Here is a 19,472-nt window from a genome sequence, read left to right as displayed (position 1 = left end):
CATCCATCGCGTTTCTAACCGTGTGGGACGTACAATCTTGACATAAAATTCCATGCGCTACTTAAGCATTGACCTCACACATGTACAACTATAGCACCAGAGATTAAACATTTAGTTACAGGATACCCGACAAAATAGAAGCCTGACCAGCAGTGACAATGAGCCCGACCTAGCGACAATCAGTAAAATCTGACCACTGACAGACAGTAAGCAAGCCTGCAACTCCTTAGCCGGCATCCGAGAAAGTGTAAATTCCAAGATTGCTCAGGATAAATCTGAACATTATTTATCCTTAGACGTAACAGTGCTCAGACACCTCAGGCGTCTGAAGTCGCTGGGCAGGAATGCGTCCCTGTGGAGTGTCGGAGACCTGTGATCGCTTCGGTTATGTTTCTAGGTTTTTCAGCACCATACCCGTGCTCGTGGGTTTCACCAAAGTGTTAAACATCAAAGGTGTGCATCACTTTGCGTTTTCCTCCCACATCAAGCTGACACGCAGGAATATAACAGAAATACTGTTCAAAGCGGCGATAAACCTAACTCAATTCCTCACTCACTTTCAAGTCATTATTATTATTATTAATATCACATTGTGTGCATTTCAGGAAAAAGATGTTAGGATGCTCTCTACGTTCTCCAAACATATATAGATGTGTGTTGCCATTACGAATGAACCAGTTGCAGTATGATGGTCAAAGCTCTTCGCGATCACACGTTTGTACTCCCTCCACTCTGGCCTCGATACGTACATCCAGGATGTGCTCAGTTAACAATACGATACTGTGCAGTGTAGATTAAATGCATTCATTGCTGATTATGGAGAGGATACAGGGGTTAATAATTAACACACTTCGAGCATGTAATGGTATCAAGTGTTTTAACATCAAAGTCTACATTGCTGTCAAGCCATATAACGACAGACATTATGGCGCCGACAAATGCATGGTTATCTAACCACGGACTGTTATTAGGTCCGTGTTGAGTCTCACGACTGACTGCAACCATATCCTGACCTACAGATAGTCATCGAGTCATAAGGCTGGAATGCTTAAAGTAAAATGTGCTGAAATACGATACAATAGAACACCAATGCCGTTTCAGAAATGACCACCCGACGGCTTCGCGTCCGAGATTACTGCACTCATGTGGCTACGAGCATGTGTGTGTCTGCTTGTACTAGTCCGGACTGATGACGATTTTAGCCCACTGAGATAAGTGTAACAAGAATACCCAACTCAACACAGTATACTCACTCCATTGGAAATCCATGGCTGCACACGTCAGCACTACATCTTCTTAAACGTATCAGTGAGTGAGTTGGGTTTAACGCCGCTTTTAACAGTATTCCAGTTATATCACGGCGTGTCAGCTTAATGTGGGAGGAAAGACCGAAGTGATGCAGGTCTCAGACGTTTACCACTTCGGTGAAACCCAAGAGCACGGGTATGGAGCTGACAAACCTAGAAACATAATCGGGGCGAGCCGGGATTCGAACCCACAATCATAGGTTTCTGGCGTGCCCAAGGGACGCAACTCTGCACAGCGAATTGCGGCGCCTTAGACGACTGGGCCACCCGTGCCACCTTTAAACGTATCATGCAAAAACAAGCTACTAATGCGAGTGAACATTGTTAAATGTCCTTTATTTCGGTTACTAAGAGCCAACACCAATGCCGTTTCAGAAATGACCACTCGATGGCCAGCTTTGAGCGTATGGTGTGAGTGAAGGTCAAGCCCATTACACGTTTAGCCTTGATATATTTTTAAAACCAGGGGATATTGTCCTCTCGAGTTATTTGAGCTGTAACGTTAAACAATTAGCACCCAGGATACCCGACAACAAAATAAGCCAAACCAGCAGTGACAGTCACGCTGACACACCGACACTGGGTAAAATCTGACCGCTGAAAAGCAGTAAGCAAGATCTACACTTCAGTTAGATCTACACCAACGTGATCACGACATGTATACACCTCTCTGTTGTTTGACACTCCCAGATTGAGTGAGTTCGGTTGAACACATATACAAAAAGTATTCAGTTACCTATGTATCAGGGAATACCAAGATAACACTGTCTGTAGACGTTTACCACTTTGGTGGAACCAACAAGTCCTTGTAAGATGCTGACAGAGTTGGTTGGTTGGTTGGTTTGCTGTTTAACGCTGCACAATTTTCCAGCTATATGACGGCGGTCTGTAAATAATCGAGTCTGGGCCAGACAATCCAGTGATTAAGATCATGAACATAGATCCACCCAATTGGGATCGATGACATGCGTCAACCAAGTCAGCGAGCCTGACCACCGATCCCGTAAGTCGCCTTTTACGTCAAGCATAGTCGCCTTTTACGGCAAGCATGAGTCACGGGTATAAAATACTGGCATAAGTATAAGGGCATAAATTTGTACAGCTAGGTTTACTGTGGCATCAAATTTGCTTTGCTTTACACGAAACGATGTGGTTTGTAAACATATGCCCTAATACACGCCATGATATGTATCTAGTAAATCACCGAGCCTGACCCGATCCACGACAAGCAAGGGGAACTGGGGACCTATTCTTCCTGGAATCCTCGGGACGGTTGTGGGGCCTTCACAATAGACACATTATCATATTATTTGACCATGCTATGTATTGTTACAGTGCGGAACAGATTACAGCCCCACGAGGAAGCTGTCCAGGAGTTCACTGTGTGTGTCACGTCTCCTGATCACGATAAAATAGATCGGTGCATTGAAAATCTACAGTCCAGTTGGCATATTCTTATTAAAGAGAGAAAGCTCAAGCAAAGCATGCGGGATATCACTTACGATCACGTAAGATGCCCCTTAATATTCGTTTGTTTGTTGTTTAACGCCGCACTTAGCAATATTCCAGCTAAATGACGGCGGTCTGTAAATAATCGAGTCTGGAACAGGCAATCCAGTGATTGACGTCATGAGCATCGATCCACGCAATTAACACGCAGCAACCAAGTCATCGAACCTGACCACCCGTTAGTCGCCTCTTACGGCAAGCATGGGTTGTTGAAGACTTATTCTCTACCGCGGGTCCCCTAGATCTACGAAAATGCTTCTAACGAAATAATATGTAATGACACGTATGTAAAGATATGTAATATATACAATTTCTGTCGCAGATGTATATCGTTCATCAGTAGTGTGTAGAGGTCTTTGAAAAGGGTAAAAGTATATTACTTTCTGGCGGAGCGAGAGGAGTTTGGCCGTCACGCTTAAGACCGGGGTTCGATTCCCACAGTGTGTGTATCCCATTTCTTAAATTACCAAACTCTATTGACTCACTCACTCGATCAATGACCATTGTAAGGCCTGTGTTTAAATATTCCTCATACATTAAACAACGTTGCTGATCTGACAGAAAATGACTTTCATCAGAGGCTACAGTAGTAGCATCAACTATTGAATGTGATACACTAATCTGTCCATATGTCACAAGTCCATCTTTGTTTAAATTCATCCCCAAACCAGGTTTCCTGTTCATGATAAAAACGAGCTGTGATTTCAGAAACACGACCTGAAAGAACTAGCAGCCATGCATAACGTCCATGTAAGCATTGCCAAAGGTCGCATGACCATCACTGGGACTGAGAACTGTATGCTGAAAGCTGAAGCGGCTATACTCGACCGACTCAACAACTTCAAGTCTGCCAGACCAGGATGTACATGGTATTGGCATAAGTCGTCCAGACTGGTGCCATGTGGCGAACCCTGCAGCAGGATGCTTGAAGCAGCTTCCCGGTCATCCCTCTCTTTAGCCGTTGTGAAGGATGACTCGGGCAAGTGCTTCACGGCAAACCTAGCAGCGGCTCCACCAGTGATATACGCGTTTGGGCGACCAGAGAGCAAGGCGGAGCTCGTTCGGTCTAGAGGCAAGTAAACAGTACACTGTTCCGATGTTATAGGGGCAGGGGCGAAACCAACTCATACAAATATCAGTTCCGATTTCTGTAAAGCAAATCAATAGCCGCTGCAAGTTGCTGTTCTCGGGTGTGTCAGAACCGTTGGTTCGATAATGATTCTTGGTAAAACAGTATCTTACCTGTGTTCTAAATGGTAAAGAGATGTATCGGTATGGACTTTCTTCCCTTCTTTAAATGACAAGCCGTGGTAACTGAAATACTTTTCAAGGCGACGTTAAACCCACTATCACTCAGACACTCACCCCAAAATTTCTTTTCTCAAACAAAGTTCATTCTATCTTTTTCTCAAAACCAAATGAAATGTGAAACCATTTGGCACTCGGCCATTGCATGTATACGTTTCATGTGAGGATCCAGGGTAGAATAGGTCTTCAACAAACCATGCTTGCCGTAAAAGGTGACTATGTTTGTTGTAAAGGGCGACTAACGAGATCGGGTTGTCTGGCTCGCTGACTTGGTAGATTCATGTCATCGGATCCCAATTGCGTAGATCGATGCTGATGAATTCAGTCACTTGAATGTCTGGTCCAGAATCGAGTATTATCAAACGGCCTTTTAAAGATGGAACAAACAAGCAAACAATATCATATGACCTGTCCTTACTGATACAATGTCGAGATTAAGATCTTAGTGCAAAATATCAATCAATCAACAACTGAATTAGTTCATCTGCTTCCAAAGACAACACTTAGATAATCAGTTAAACGTGTATAATTGGAACTTTTTATATGGCTTTAACTTAGCTAGCAAATTAGCAGCCAGCAATGTCATGATGTGTTATCATTGCAAGTGTGTAATCAGCTCAGCATAACCCTAACATGGTAAAACACTTTTATCAGATCCGCCTACCTATATCTCTTCAAGGATATCATCGAGCGATACTCAAAGGCTGCAAGATCTAAAGTAACATGTGACTTAAATACGTCACAATGTTATTTCTTTTCTGCACTTGGCAGTAGTACTACGAGTGCTTTAGAAAAAAATCAGTGAAACTAATGCTTGCTCGTTCTGGAAGCCTTGATTTAAGCAGCGCTTTGAAAGACCGCTCAATGACTTTAAAACCTTGTTGCATTTTTCGTAGATAGCCGCGGTAACAAACTGCCAGCATTTTGGAGCCACCCCCAAAGTGGAGAGGGTTACCGTGTTAGGCTCGCGAAAGGATTTGAGTATGACAGTGTTGTGGACAACTTGAAACGTACCCTGGGACATAAATGCAAAGTGGAAAAGGTGAAACAGTATAGGTCAAGATTGTAATCGTTGTAAATGAATATTTCCTTGCATATAACAAGCAATCTGTTTGTAAGATATTCTGGGAGGTTGAATCTATATACATTGACAATGTAGATTTCATTTACTATGGTTTTTCATATCTGTAATGAAAGGGGAAAGCAATAAGGAATATAGACCAATCAAGAGATATTTTCAACTATATTTGTGTTTAAAAATAAAGTTGGGTTTTTTATTTATCCACTTTTTGAAAAAACAAGAGACACGATCATATGTGCCACAGAAAATAATTTTTTAAGCATATATAAGAAAAGACGCAGGTGTACGCTTCGTTTTGGGGAAACATTTTGAAAGGAATGCCATAACAAAATTGAATATATTGAAGTATCTTATTTTGAATTTGTAATATTCAGATTGAAAGGATCCAGAACCAGACACTCTACAAGCAGTATATGACCAAGGCAGAGCAGCTTCAGAAACAAAATGGCGCCCTGTTCACCAATGAAAGAACGTTGTGGCATGGAACAAGTGAACGTAATACAGCTCTGATCAACTCCAGGGGCTTCAGCAGAAGCTCCAGCGGCCACACAGGTACGTGCAGTGTCTGCTGGAGGATGGCAGAGTGTTGTCCTTCTATTGGTCATCATTGCTGATCACTTGCTGATCATTTGATTCATGAGTATTTGATAGTTTTTTGATACCGCGAACACCTGGTATCATCACTATTTCAGATAAATAAATAAACACAGGCTTCTCATACAGTCGTAATCGTACAATCGACTCTGCTTTTAGATTTCTTATGAAAATGGGTTTTGTCTCTTTCATTTATTAAGTATATTTGACTTTGTAATCCTTACCCTTATGTAATAATGTGCTCACTAACCTACAATCTGGTTTCACGCGGGTAACACCACCTCAAATCAGTTGACATATATATTTATATGATTTTATTGCAAAGGCTTTAGATTAAGGTAAGGAAGTTAGATCTGTATTTTGTGACATAAGTAAATCTTTTGATACAGTCTGGCACAAAGGAATCATTTATAGGCCATAACATTATGTTATCTGTAGACATTTATTGAGATGGTTTGATAGTTACTTAGAAAATCGATATCAAAAGGTTGTTATAAATGGCTATAGCTCAGATCCAAAAGCTGTCTTGGCAGGTGTGCCACGGGGCTCGGTCCGAGGACCATTATTGTTTATTATCTATATCAATGACATTGTTGAAGGAATAAATAGTAATATCATACTTTTTGCTGATGACACAAATTTGTATGTGATCATAGAAGATCCTGACATAGCTGCTCGTAATCTCAATAATGACTTGGACAGAATTTCAGGATGGGCTGCTAGATGGCAAGTTAAATTTAGTCCCGAAAAAAACTGAATCTATTCAGTTTAACCGTAAAGTAAACCCTAGTCACAAACCTAACGTATATATGAATGGTACAGAAATCAAAGTCATAAGCATCTAGGTATTACTTTACAAAGTAATTGTACATGGAAAATGCACATTAATGATATTGCAAGGAAATTTTGTCCTCTGGTTAATTGTTTTTTGTTTGACCAACATGTTTTTTTAGTTAAGCTATAGCCGCTTAGAGATGAATAACCCGTTTCTTCACATATTTCCGAATGAATTTATACACTCTTCTCACAGATCCTCATGTGGTTCTTAATACATCCAAATGAAGATTTCCTAATAGTATTTCTTGCTTCCTATAACAATTATTCCAAATGCAATCAAAATAATCAGATACTGGTAACATGGATAAGTTATATAAAGTTTAGAGGCTATTAATTTGAAGACGGTACAAGCTTCTTAAACATTTGATCATTGGACTATTTTTGGCGATAGTCCTATCGATATGCATCTGCCACGGACCATCATGCTGCAGAGTAAATATAAGCGACAAAACCCTTTCCCTTGTCATAAGAAATCTCTGCCAAAGCAGAGTCGATTGTATGATTCCGACTATATAGGGAGCATGTGTTTGTGAGTCACTATTAAACAGTGACATCAGGTGTTCAGGAAAAGGTGCGCGTATCCTGTCCCACTGGTGACACCCTACCGCATCGGACATCACTTTTGAAAGTTTTACTGGAGCCTTGAATGTTGTAACCTTGATCGAACAACTTCTGAGCAAGAGTCGTGTGACGCTCTTTTTACAATCTTGGTAGGCAGGGCATGGTTGGTTGTAACTCAAAAGTTGATACCAAGGGCTGGAGCTGCAGGAATAGTGTTTGACATGAAGGGAAAATTGACTATTGGAAAGTTTAAATCACATCTCTTGTCATACAATCTTGTGGATTGTGGATTGTCATTTTGAATTTTTAATATTAAGTCCAAGATATTTGTGAGAATTAACAGATTCAATCTTGATATCGTTGATGAATAAATCTGGCACTGTACTTGCTGTTCTCTTTCTAGAAAATACAACAGATTCAGTCTTATGAGGAATAAAATTAACCCCCCAAGGTTTTGCCCATTTTGCTATCAATTCTAAATCAGTATTTAAAAGATTTTGTTGATGAATCAGGGTTATCAATAATTACATATAGAGATAAGTGGATATCACACTTGATATCAGTTATAATGTCATTAATGAATACCAAACATTATTATGGCCCCAAGACCGAACCCTGTGGGACTGTGGGTTTACTGGTTTTATGTTTTAAAGCCATTTATTAAAGTGAGATGGTGTCTTAAATAACTTTCAAACCATTTTAAGAGGGAGCCACATATCCCACTATGACGCAAAGACATTAAAAATAAGTTAAGGAGGTAAAACATACGTGTGTGGTATGGGGAGACAAACGATGATTTTGGATTGGAAAACGAGGTGTTTTTACAGATGTTGGATAAAGCGTGTATATATGAGAAGCCGTGTCTATTTTGAAACCGAAAAAGAAAACGTGACTGAGTGGTCCATCCACACATTTCGTAAAGTGTAAAATTAATTTTTCTAGCTCGACAGTTATTTCAAACGCAGGTACAGTAAGGTTTGTTTTTTGTGACTTTATTGAAAAAAAATGTCACAAACTGAGAACTCATAGTGTTATGTACGTTTTCGTTTTGTATACCGGATCATCTATAATTTCCAAATTTAAAAGTGTTTAGCATGCTTTGACAAAGGAGATGCTCATCCCACTTATCCCTTCTAGGTCTGCATATGTTTGTGTTTGATTGCTGCAGCTTCCCCGTACGGAGAAGGGTGTTACTTTGCTGTGAAGTCGAGCCACTCCGCCAACCCCCTGTACTCTCCCCCAGACAAGTATGGATGGAAGAGGATGTACCAGTGTCGTGTTCTAACTGGCAAATTCACGCTTGGGAGAGCCCGGATGAAGGACACGCCCTTCAGGGGGCAAGGGAAGAACGTCAAGTACGACTCCGCCGTTGATGATGTGAAGAAACCCAGTTGTTTCGTTGTATTCAATGACACACAGGCGTACCCGGAGTATCTCATCACTTTTAGAATAGTTAAGTGATGTTCTCCAGAGCTTTATGTTATGAAACGAATATGGCTCTGGTATGTCAAGTTCCGTCAAATCTACAGGAATTGAACATGTTTACCCACTAAATTTAACTGTTCATCTTTTGTTTAAATTATGAACATTTAGCATTCATTGTAGGTCTACCAAGCATGGTATTGGCCACCGTTATGATAATTGAGTATTAATGCTGTACAGTTTGATACGAACCTACCATCATGGTGCGTGATATCAGTGCACGTGTATGTCCCCGTTAATAACAAATTGAATATTATCGTACTCAGTGCACCTGTCACGCATTGTCATTTTCCTGCGACAAAGTTGGGACAGCGTTTGGTTTTGCGTGTAATTGCCCCGCGAGGAAAACACGCCCGCCCGCCCGACCGACAGACCGACAGACAGACCGCACTCCCGCCCGCACTCACGCACACTTTCCACAATCACATCGTCCGACACATCTATTTTTATATCTTCAATTTTATCTGCAACACAAACAGAAAATGATTCTTTCATAAATGTATACGTACATGTAGTCACGTCAATATGTGTTGTAGAATATTGTCAGGAATAAAAGGACGTTTTACAAATATTACACCTGTGCAGATTTTTTTTCATGGGTAATTTAACATAATGAAGGTCATTCGGTCAGACGTAATACATGATCACACGATAATGCTGTTTTATTTGCTTTATTCATGAAACAAGTTTTGCTTTTATGGCAAATATGGCAGTTTGGACAAACAGGTTTGATCTGGAACTGCCGATCTGTCCAGAAGTGTGCTGTCCGGTGGAACCGATCTCATAGCATCCCGAACCTGGATAACACAGGATGAAGGAGCGGAACATGACATGACCAGTACAAGGGGAACACAACGACATATACCTATATACATTGCTGGTGTGTGTATTGCCCTACCTTGTAGTATATACATTGCTGGTGGGTGTATTGTCCTACCTTGAAGTATATACATTGCTGGTGTGTGTATTGCCCTACCTTGTAGTATATACATTGCTGGTGGATATATTGTCCTACCTTGTAGTATATACATTGCTGGTGTGTGTATTGCCCTACCTTGTAGTATATACATTGCTGGTGGATATATTGTCCTACCTTGTAGTATATACATTGCTGGTGTGTGTATTGCCCTACCTTGTAGTATATAAATTGCTGGTGGGTGTATTGTCCTACCTTGTAGTATATACATTGCTGGTTGGTGTATTGTCCTACCATGTATTATATACATTGCTGGTGGGTGTATTGTCCTACCTTGAAGTATATACATTGCTGGTGTGTGTATTGCCCTACCTTGTAGTATATAAATTGCTGGTGGGTGTATTGTCCTACCTTGTAGTATATACATTGCTGGTGGGTGTATTGTCCTACCTTGTAGTATATACATTGCTGGTGGGTGTATTGTCCTACCTTGTAGTATATACATTGCTGGTGGGTGTATTGTCCTACCTTGTAGTATATACATTGCTGGTGGGTGTATTGTTCTACCGTGTAGTATATACATTGCTGGTGGGTGTATTGTCCTACCTTGTAGTATATACATTGCTGGTGGGTGTATTGTCCTACCTTGTAGTATATACATTGCTGGTGGGTGTATTGTCCTACCTTGTAGTATATACATTGCTGGTGGATGTATTGTCCTACCTTGTAGTATATACATTGCTGGTGGGTGTATTGTCCTACCTTGTAGTATATACATTGCTGGTGGGTGTATTGTCCTACCTTGAAGTATATACATTGCTGGTGTGTGTATTGTCCTACCTTGTAGTATATACATTGCTGGTGTGTGTATTGCCCTACCTTGTAGTATATACATTGCTGGTGTGTGTATTGCCCTACCTTGTAGTATATACATTGCTGGTGTGTGTATCGTCCTACCTTGTAGTATATACATTGCTGGTGGGTGTATTGTCCTACCTTGTAGTATATACATTGCTGGTGTGTGTATTGTCCTACCATGTAGTATATACATTGCTGGTGGGTGTATTGTCGTACCTTGTACTATATACATTGCTGGTGGGTGTATTGTCCTATCTTGTAGTATATACATTGCTGGTGGGTGTATTGTCCCACCTTGTAGTATATACATTGCTGGTGGGTGTATTGTCCTACCTTGTAGTATATACATTGCTGGTGGATGTATTGTCCTACCTTGTAGTATATACATTGCTGGTGGGTGTATTGTCCTACCTTGTAGTATATACATTGCTGGTGGGTGTATTGTCCTACCTTGTAGTATATACATTGTTGGTGGGTGTATTGTCCTACCTTGTAGTATATACATTGCTGGTGTGTGTATTGTCCTACCTTGTAGTATATACATTGCTGGTGGATGTATTGTCCTACCTTGCAGTATATACATTGCTGGTGTGTGTATTGTCCTACCTTGTAGTATATACATTGCTGCTGTGTGTATTGTCCTACCATGTAGTATATACATTGCTGGTGGGTGTATTGTCGTACCTTGTACTATATACATTGCTGGTGGGTGTATTGTCCTACCTTGTAGTATATACATTGCTGGTGTGTGTATTGTCCCACCTTGTAGTATATACATTGCTGGTGGGTGTATTGTCCCACCTTGTAGTATATACATTGCTGGTGGATGTATTGTCCTACCTTGTAGTATATACATTGCTTGTGGGTGTATTGTCCTACCTTGTAGTATATACATTGCTGGTGTGTGTATCGTCCCACCTTGTAGTATATACATTGCTGGTAGGTGTATTGTCCCACCTTGTAGTATATACATTGCTGGTAGGTGTATTGTCCCACCTTGTAGTATATACATTGCTGGTAGGTGTATCGTCCCACCTTGTAGTATATACATTGCTGGTGGGTGTATTGTCCTACCTTGTTGTATATACATTGCTGGTGTGTGTATTGTCCCACCTTGTAGTATATACATTGCTGGTAGGTGTATTGTCCCACCTTGTAGTATATACATTGCTGGTAGGTGTATCGTCCCACCTTGTAGTATATACATTGCTGGTGTGTGTATTGTCCCACCTTGTAGTATATACATTGCTGGTAGGTGTATTGTCCCACCTTGTAGTATATACATTGCTGGTGTGTGTATTGTCCTACCTTGTTGTATATACATTGCTGGTGTGTGTATTGTCCCACCTTGTAGTATATACATTGCTGGTGGGTGTATTGTCCTACCTTGTAGTATATACATTGCTGGTGGGTGTATTGTCCTACCTTGTAGTATATACATTGCTGGTAGGTGTATTGTCCCACCTTGTAGTATATACATTGCTGGTGGATGTATTGTCCTACCTTGTAGTATATACATTGCTGGTGGGTGTATTGTCCTACCTTGTAGTATATACATTGCTGGTGTGTGTATCGTCCCACCTTGTAGTATATACATTGCTGGTAGGTGTATTGTCCCACCTTGTAGTATATACATTGCTGGTGGGTGTATTGTCCTACCTTGTAGTATATACATTGCTGGTAGGTGTATTGTCCTACCTTGTAGTATATACATTGCTGGTGTGTGTATCGTCCCACCTTGTAGTATATACATTGCTGGTAGGTGTATTGTCCCACCTTGTAGTATATACATTGCTGGTAGGTGTATTGTCCCACCTTGTAGTATATACATTGCTGGTAGGTGTATTGTCCTACCTTGTAGTATATACATTGCTGGTGGGTGTATTGTCCTACCTTGTAGTATATACATTGCTGGTAGGTGTATTGTCCCACCTTGTAGTATATACATTGCTGGTAGGTGTATTGTCCTACCTTGTTGTATATACATACCTGGTGGGTGTATTGTCCTACCTTGTAGTATATACATTGCTGGTGGGTGTATTGTCCTACCTTGTAGTATATACATTGCTGGTGGGTGTATTGTCCTACCTTGTAGTATATACATTGCTGGTGGGTGTATTGTCCTACCTTGTAGTATATACATTGCTGGTGGGTGTATTGTCCTACCTTGAAGTATATACATTGCTGGTGGGTGTATTGCCCTACCTTGTAGTATATACATTGCTGCTGGGTGTATTGCCCTACCTTGTAGTATATACATTGCTGCTGGGTGTATTGTCCTACTTTGAAGTAAGAGCCGGCTAGCCGTGGTAATAATGTGTCACATAACGAATTGTGTCATCATTGAAAGTGACTTTAATTTTGACTCTGCATTTTACCTTATTTCAGTCATAGCACGGTGGCCATATAATTACGGGGCAAAGGCAGTGGGACCTACATCGGAGTTTGGGAATCCAGAGTGCTGGATGTGCTTTGGTAAGGATTAGGGTCATAACATTCCGTTAGCTTGACGGTTTAGACGGATCCTGTGAACAGTGAGTGAGTATTCCAGTTACATCACGGCGTGTCAGCTTAATGTCGGAGGTAAGCCCGAAGTGACGTCTATCAGACATTTATCACTTTGGTAAAATCCACGAGCATGGGTATGGGGCTGACAAAACAAGGAACGCAGGATTATAACTATATTTATCGAGGGTTGCCATCGAACGTTCATTCCATTGGGAAAATGAAGCTTATATCATCGTGCTATTTTATAGTCACTGGATTCCAGCATTAGAAGAAAAACCATCAAAACTGAGAAATATGTGGTGTAACGAAGGATGTCATGGACTATATGTTATTCTTATCATTTCCGTGCAGTGGAAATTCCACTGTACACTATACCAGGTCACATGTTACTTATGGTCTTCCTGTCTTTGGGTGTCGCTCGATAGCTTCCTTTCTACTCACCGCTTCCACTTGTTTGAAAACTCTCTAGAAGTTTCTGTAAGCGACGTTCTCCAGCTCTGCCTCTGACCAGCCTCTTCGGAGCAGCTCGGCGAATAACAGAGGGTAGCTCGACACGTCAGCCATCTCCCCTTTCACCCTGAAGGTACAACACATCAACGCCTTAATGGGTGGGGATAACGCCCCTTCGTACAATACATCCCCAGTGTGTATACCGAGTTAGAACTGATCCCGGACAACCGATGAGGAGGCTGAATGCATCGACTAGTCAGGATTGGTGACTTGGTTCTTTTTTACCAGAAACATGCTGATACTGATCAATCACTGGTTTGTCTGATCCAGACTCGACTGTTTACAAATCACCGAGAGGGTGGATGTACATGTATGTTTCTCGCCCAAATGGACGTCAACCAAAATACACAAAGAGTGAGTGCGTTGGGTTACACGTTCCTTGCTTGCTTTTGACTTGTACCATATTTCGGGTGAATAAGTGACTTTCCTTCGCATGTGTTTTTGACGGGTGTCACCGGTGGCGCATTATGCGCTCACCTTTTCGGGAACACCTGGTATCATCGCTATGATTCATAAACACATGCTCATGTTTACCATGTTTCAGGTGAATAATTGACTTTCCTTTTCATGTGTTTTTGACGGGTGTCACCGGTGGGGCATTATGCGCTCACCTTTTCGGGAACACCTGGTATCATCGCTATGATTCATAAACACATGCTCATGTTTACCATGTTTCAGGTGAATAATTAACTTTCCTTCGCATGTGTTTTTGACGGGTGTCACCGGTGGGGCATTATGCGCTCGCCTTTTCGGGAACACCTGGTATCATCGCTATGATTCATAAACACATGCTCGTGTTTACCATGTTTCAGGTGAATAATTGACTTTCCTTCGCATGTGTTTTTGACGGGTGTCACCGGTGGGGCATTATGCGCTCGCCTTTTCGGGAACACCTGGTATCATCGCTATGATTCATAAACACATGCTCATGTTTACCATGTTTCAGGTGAATAATTGACTTTCCTTCGCATGTGTTTTTGACGGGTGTCACCGGTGGGGCATTATGCGCTCGCCTTTTCGGGAACACCTGGTATCATCGCTATGATTCATAAACACATGCTCATGATTATACAGAATCGTACAAACGTCTCTGCTTTTAGCAGAGATTTCTTATCAAAATGAAAATGTTTGTTTACGCTTTTAGTTCAACAGTATAGTACATTTTTTAAATTGGTTGTCATATCACAGCGTCCTTGCTTAATATGGGAGACAATCCCAAAGTACCGTTGGGCGTACCCATTTACCACTTTGTCATTGGTCTGTTGGCACCGTACTCTTGCTGATGGGTTTCACTGAAGTTGTAGAAGACTGTTTAAGCCCTGCATCACACAGAAATTTCCTGTCACAAAGTGACATAAATGCGACAGTACTGTTCGAAGCGGAGCTAAAGCCCCTATGTGATGCATAGCGTTCATGTTGACACTGCTTCTCTTTGCACGAGGAAGAAAGACCTTTACATTAAAACTTGGAATTATTCCTTTATCATCAGCCAAGATAACACGGACGTCCGATATCATGCATCAGGTTGGTTAGTCAATATGTAATCAATATGATTGTGGGTTTTACCAATTACGTCGTTGACACGAATCTTATCAACACTTGATCAATGCTGACGCATTACATACCATCAATACATACAAGTAGGTTAAGTAGTCAGATATGATAGGAAGTACATATACATATACCTGTGGGTATTACAGGTAAGAATATAGATCCACAGCAAACTAAAAGGCTACTAAATGGATCAGAGGTTAGTCTCGGTATATGTCATCGTGTCTTGGAATAATGCTGACTGTGCGATAAACAACGAAAAACAAATATATGTACAAATACAAGGGGATTACACAACACTTACCCAGAGCCGTCAAAATCACAGCCAATACCAGGATCAGCTTGCGGAAATGCGGAAATGGTCAGAGTCATCTGATAAAATATAATACCACACTGAAACCAAAAGCACTTTAACAGCGGAACTATCGACTTGCCTTTGCATGTGTTTGTAATGCGTGCAACCGGCGGGGATACGCTCACCTCCTCGCGAACACCTGGTATCATCACAATTTAAAGTGATTCATAATAAACACTGGCTTAAGGTACAGTCGGTGTTGTGCAATGTCCACTGCCTTTACCAAGAATTTCTTATGATCATGGAAAGGTGTTTTTTTTAATATTTCAAATAAAGTCAATGAGATGAGTTTATGTAGATAATCCCAAATATCAGAATGGAAATTCCTTGCTACATGTGTTAAAAACCGATCAGAAACGCTGTGCTTGTTTTCATTTCATTTATTTGATCTTAAAAACATCTTGAATATTTCCCAAGATACACGGTTTCTACCAAGTGATCTCAGATAAGACTCCCCCTATGACGCATACTGGTCATATTAACGTATAAAACAACATCTTACTGAATCATTTGTGATATTAATACTAATATTTCAATCATTACCATTATTTGGCTCATATCTGACGCAAATTGTTTCCGGAATAAAATATTACAATTATCTGGCATGTTTTTATACACACTCAAACCTCCCTTTATTACAAAACATATCCCACGCTTGTTTCCTATGGTTTATATCACAGTACAGAGTGAACGAGAGTGAGTGTCACGGAAATACTGCTGTCATTTTACGGCACATCAACAATATTGTAGCCATATATTGACCATGTGACCAGTGAAGATCCGGGTAGATAATAGGTCTTCAGCGACCCATGTTTGTCGTAAGAAGCGACTATGCTTGTCATAAGAGGCGATTAATGGGATCGGGTGGTCATGCTCCCTGACTTGGTTGATGTATGTCATCGAATCCAAATTACCAAGATCGATGCCGATTCACTGGACCGTCTGGTCCAGACTCGATTATTTACAGACTGCCGTCATACAACTGGAATTTGGACGTAAACAACAAACAAAACTGAACTTGGTATGAATAAAAACTTGTCGAAAAACTTGTTGGTATTAAATACTCTCATGCCTCCTTATTATGTTTGCTGGTTTACTGATTTATTTCTTACAACCTTGGGTCATTGGTCAATTTTTTTATAATTTAAAACATAGCCTAATGTTTTACAGACCACCTTCATATAGTTGGAACATTGCTTAGTGTGGCCTTAGACAACACTACTACTACTACTACTACTACTACTACTACTACTACTACTACTACTACTACTACTATTGCTGCGGCTACAACAACTACTACCATTACTACTACTTCTCCTGCTACTACAGTGGTGCCATTACTGTTATTGCTGATACAACTATTACCACTACAGCTGCTACTACCTCAACTACTACTACTACTATCACTACTACTACTGCTCCTACTACTACTGCTACTACTACTGCTACTACTGCTACTGCTACTACTATTGCTTCTACTACTACTACTACTACTACTACTGCTGCTACTACTACTACTACTACTACTCCTACTACTACTACTGCTGCAACTACTACTACTACTCCTACTACTACAGCTACTGCTACTGCTACTGCTACTACAGTAACTGTTACGGCTGTTACTACTACTACTGTAGCAGTTCGATAATCTATAGAGACACCTCTGAACACCATGATAAACGTAACCATGTAATAACGTATAACGTCATCTTCACCTTTCCAAAGTCTGTCAAGCCATGGTGGTTGGGAGTGTTGTGTCTTGTATCGTTACAGGAATCTGCCCTGAAATGTTAGTGACATACATCCATACACTTTCATATGAGACATTCCAGACTTGAAAACAGCAAGACACATGCACATTACCATGGGGTGTCACAGCTCCAGGTCAAGGTCATATATCTCACACCAAGGTCATAATACATGCGCAGTACGGCCAGGTACTTTATTGTCATCAATGTAATGTAGTTTCGATCAATGTACGAAAACACGACAAACCACTCCGTACTACGAGCACTTTAATCAAAGAATCCCTCCTTAATATATGTTTGTTTAGAGATATAGTTAGTATCTTAAAAATACACCATAGTGAGAGTCTCACCATCCTAAATAACAAGTGGTCGCAAATGGCAACAGTGTAATAGTCAACTTACAAAGCAAAGGTGGAAGTGATACAAGATGCTGACTTAGATGCTTATCCATTTGAGCAAAGACGAAACAAAGTTAATAAAGTGGACACGGGAGGGTCTATTCGGCTTGTCCCGAAATAACAAGGGTGTTGTTGATGACTAAGATTACCTGAGCCCCCAGTTCTCCTTGTCGTATTCGGGGGATGTCTGTTTGCGCCAGAAACTCGGGGTCCACAGGAAACAAGGACCGAGTGTCCTTCCGATCAACCTTCTCCAAATCGCCCTTGAAGTTTTTTATGATGTGCCAGCCGAGATCATTATGCCTGCACAAACACAAGCACTCATCACACAAAACCGAGATCTTTATGCCTGCAGAAACATAATCACTCATCTCACAGAGACGAGGGGGGTATGCCTCAAGAACCACCATCAAACATCTCACACAGCCTATGTCCTTTTGTTTGCGCAAACACCATCATACATCTCACACAAACGATTTACTTATGCCTGCACAAACAATCATATACAGCCGAGATTTTTAGGCCTGCACAACCACCATCATACATCTCCTCTTGATTTGGATGTCTTGTAGTATATGAAGGGGTGAAGTGAACAATTGTCAAATAAAGATGCATCTCTTGAAGTAGCAAACGGATTATTACAAAAACAGCTCATTCACTCACATTTCAGAGCTTACATTTTATCCCTTGAGTGGACAAAATATAATTATGTTCAAAAACAGTTATACCTCAAAGCAAGTCCATTCTTGGTGTCTCATATCATGATGAGACGATGTTGTCGACTCAGTATGACGCGTCGAACAGGACGTCTTGCACGTAGACCTGCTGCTCTTAACGGGTCCGTACGGTCTGGTCAGAGATTCTGCGCAGTCCGGGTATTTGGGATGCGGTTGAGGTGGCTATGGTCGCCCTTTCACGTAGGTGGCGCAGTCGGATGTAGCGGTCTTGGGCGGGGATGTTTACTCTTGATCGTCCTGACCTTGGCCGATCACTTGTTGACCCATGCTGTTGAAACCGATCCCATAGCTTTGAAAAGCTTGACTACAGCTCATCGGGATTCCCCTGCCTGCAAGCGGCCCACGTTGTGTCTTTGTGCGTCTGTTAGTCTTGGTATGCTGTTGAACTGTCACTGTTCGATTGACGCAGATGCCAGACAATCAAAACCCTGCATTTTAATAATATTACCGTTCATAGTGCTGCACCACGTGCAGTGCGTGCAGCTCCATGGCCCTTTTGCTAATGCACTGGGTGCGTTTTTTTCCGAATCGTACGTGTTTTGCATGCCCTTGTTGTGATCATTTTAATCCGGGAAATTTGTCACTGACACTTTACCACATTAAACCTCTTCATTTTGCACCTCTTTTTGTGGCCAAAATTATTCGCCCCGAATAACTGTACAATTGCCGTAAAGCAAAATGCAGTCATTCCTCTCATAATACTCTTTTTGGCTGTGTTGAGGATTCCAATGGGTTCGGTACCCTTATCGCCCCGACTACGATATCGTAGCACCGTGACCGATCTCGTTGGTTTCACCTCACACACTCATGCGTTCTTCAATTAATGCTCGGATTGGAAAACTCAAAACACGAGAATTTGGTCAGGAATTATAATTTATGCTTTAGGTATATCGATGTTCTGATGTCGTTCAATTTGACAATTCCCTACTACTGATTTACATATCTTAACAAGAAGTAAAATATACCAGTGAAAACGCTTCATCTGTTTCTTATTTAGATGAACTTTCACCTTATGCCGGACAAATCTCCAGCAGCTCAAGGCTATGGTGTCTACATTTTACAACAAGTCCCAGAGTGATGCAGGTCATAGACATTATCTCGAAACATAATCAGGGCGAACCGAGATTCGAATCCACGATTATAGATGTCAGATGGCCAATTCCCAACTACTTATTTACCCACCTTAACTAGAAGTAAAAGATACCCTTGAAA

The 19,472-nt window shown here is 41.1% G+C and overlaps 1 protein-coding gene and 1 long non-coding RNA gene across 2 annotated transcripts in view; one reads left to right on the top strand and one right to left on the bottom strand.

The window, feature by feature from the left end:
* Positions 1-9,229, top strand: part of LOC124151931 (protein mono-ADP-ribosyltransferase PARP14-like) — a 35,753-nt gene extending 26,524 nt beyond the window's left edge. The window contains exons 11-15 of the mRNA XM_048389696.1: positions 2,643-2,815; positions 3,525-3,888; positions 5,021-5,166; positions 5,580-5,757; positions 8,366-9,229. Coding sequence (XP_048245653.1) covers positions 2,643-2,815; positions 3,525-3,888; positions 5,021-5,166; positions 5,580-5,757; positions 8,366-8,658 — 1,154 coding nt within the window. The 3' untranslated portion in view covers positions 8,659-9,229. The remainder of the gene's footprint in view (positions 1-2,642; positions 2,816-3,524; positions 3,889-5,020; positions 5,167-5,579; positions 5,758-8,365) is intronic.
* A 147-nt stretch (positions 9,230-9,376) lies between these two features.
* LOC125376817 lies at positions 9,377-15,390 on the bottom strand. The gene is made up of 3 exons (XR_007219274.1): positions 15,327-15,390; positions 13,403-13,538; positions 9,377-9,476 (listed from the first exon to the last, which is right to left on the bottom strand). It is a non-coding gene; the product is annotated as an uncharacterized LOC125376817 (long non-coding RNA).
* Positions 15,391-19,472: the final 4,082 nt, after the last annotated feature.

The sequence above is a fragment of the Haliotis rufescens genome, unplaced genomic scaffold (assembly GCF_023055435.1).
Source record: "Haliotis rufescens isolate VD_foot unplaced genomic scaffold, xgHalRufe1.0.p SCAF_8, whole genome shotgun sequence".
In the NCBI taxonomy this organism is placed as follows: Eukaryota; Metazoa; Mollusca; class Gastropoda; order Lepetellida; family Haliotidae; genus Haliotis; species Haliotis rufescens.
This window is presented reverse-complemented; position numbering and strand designations above follow the sequence as displayed.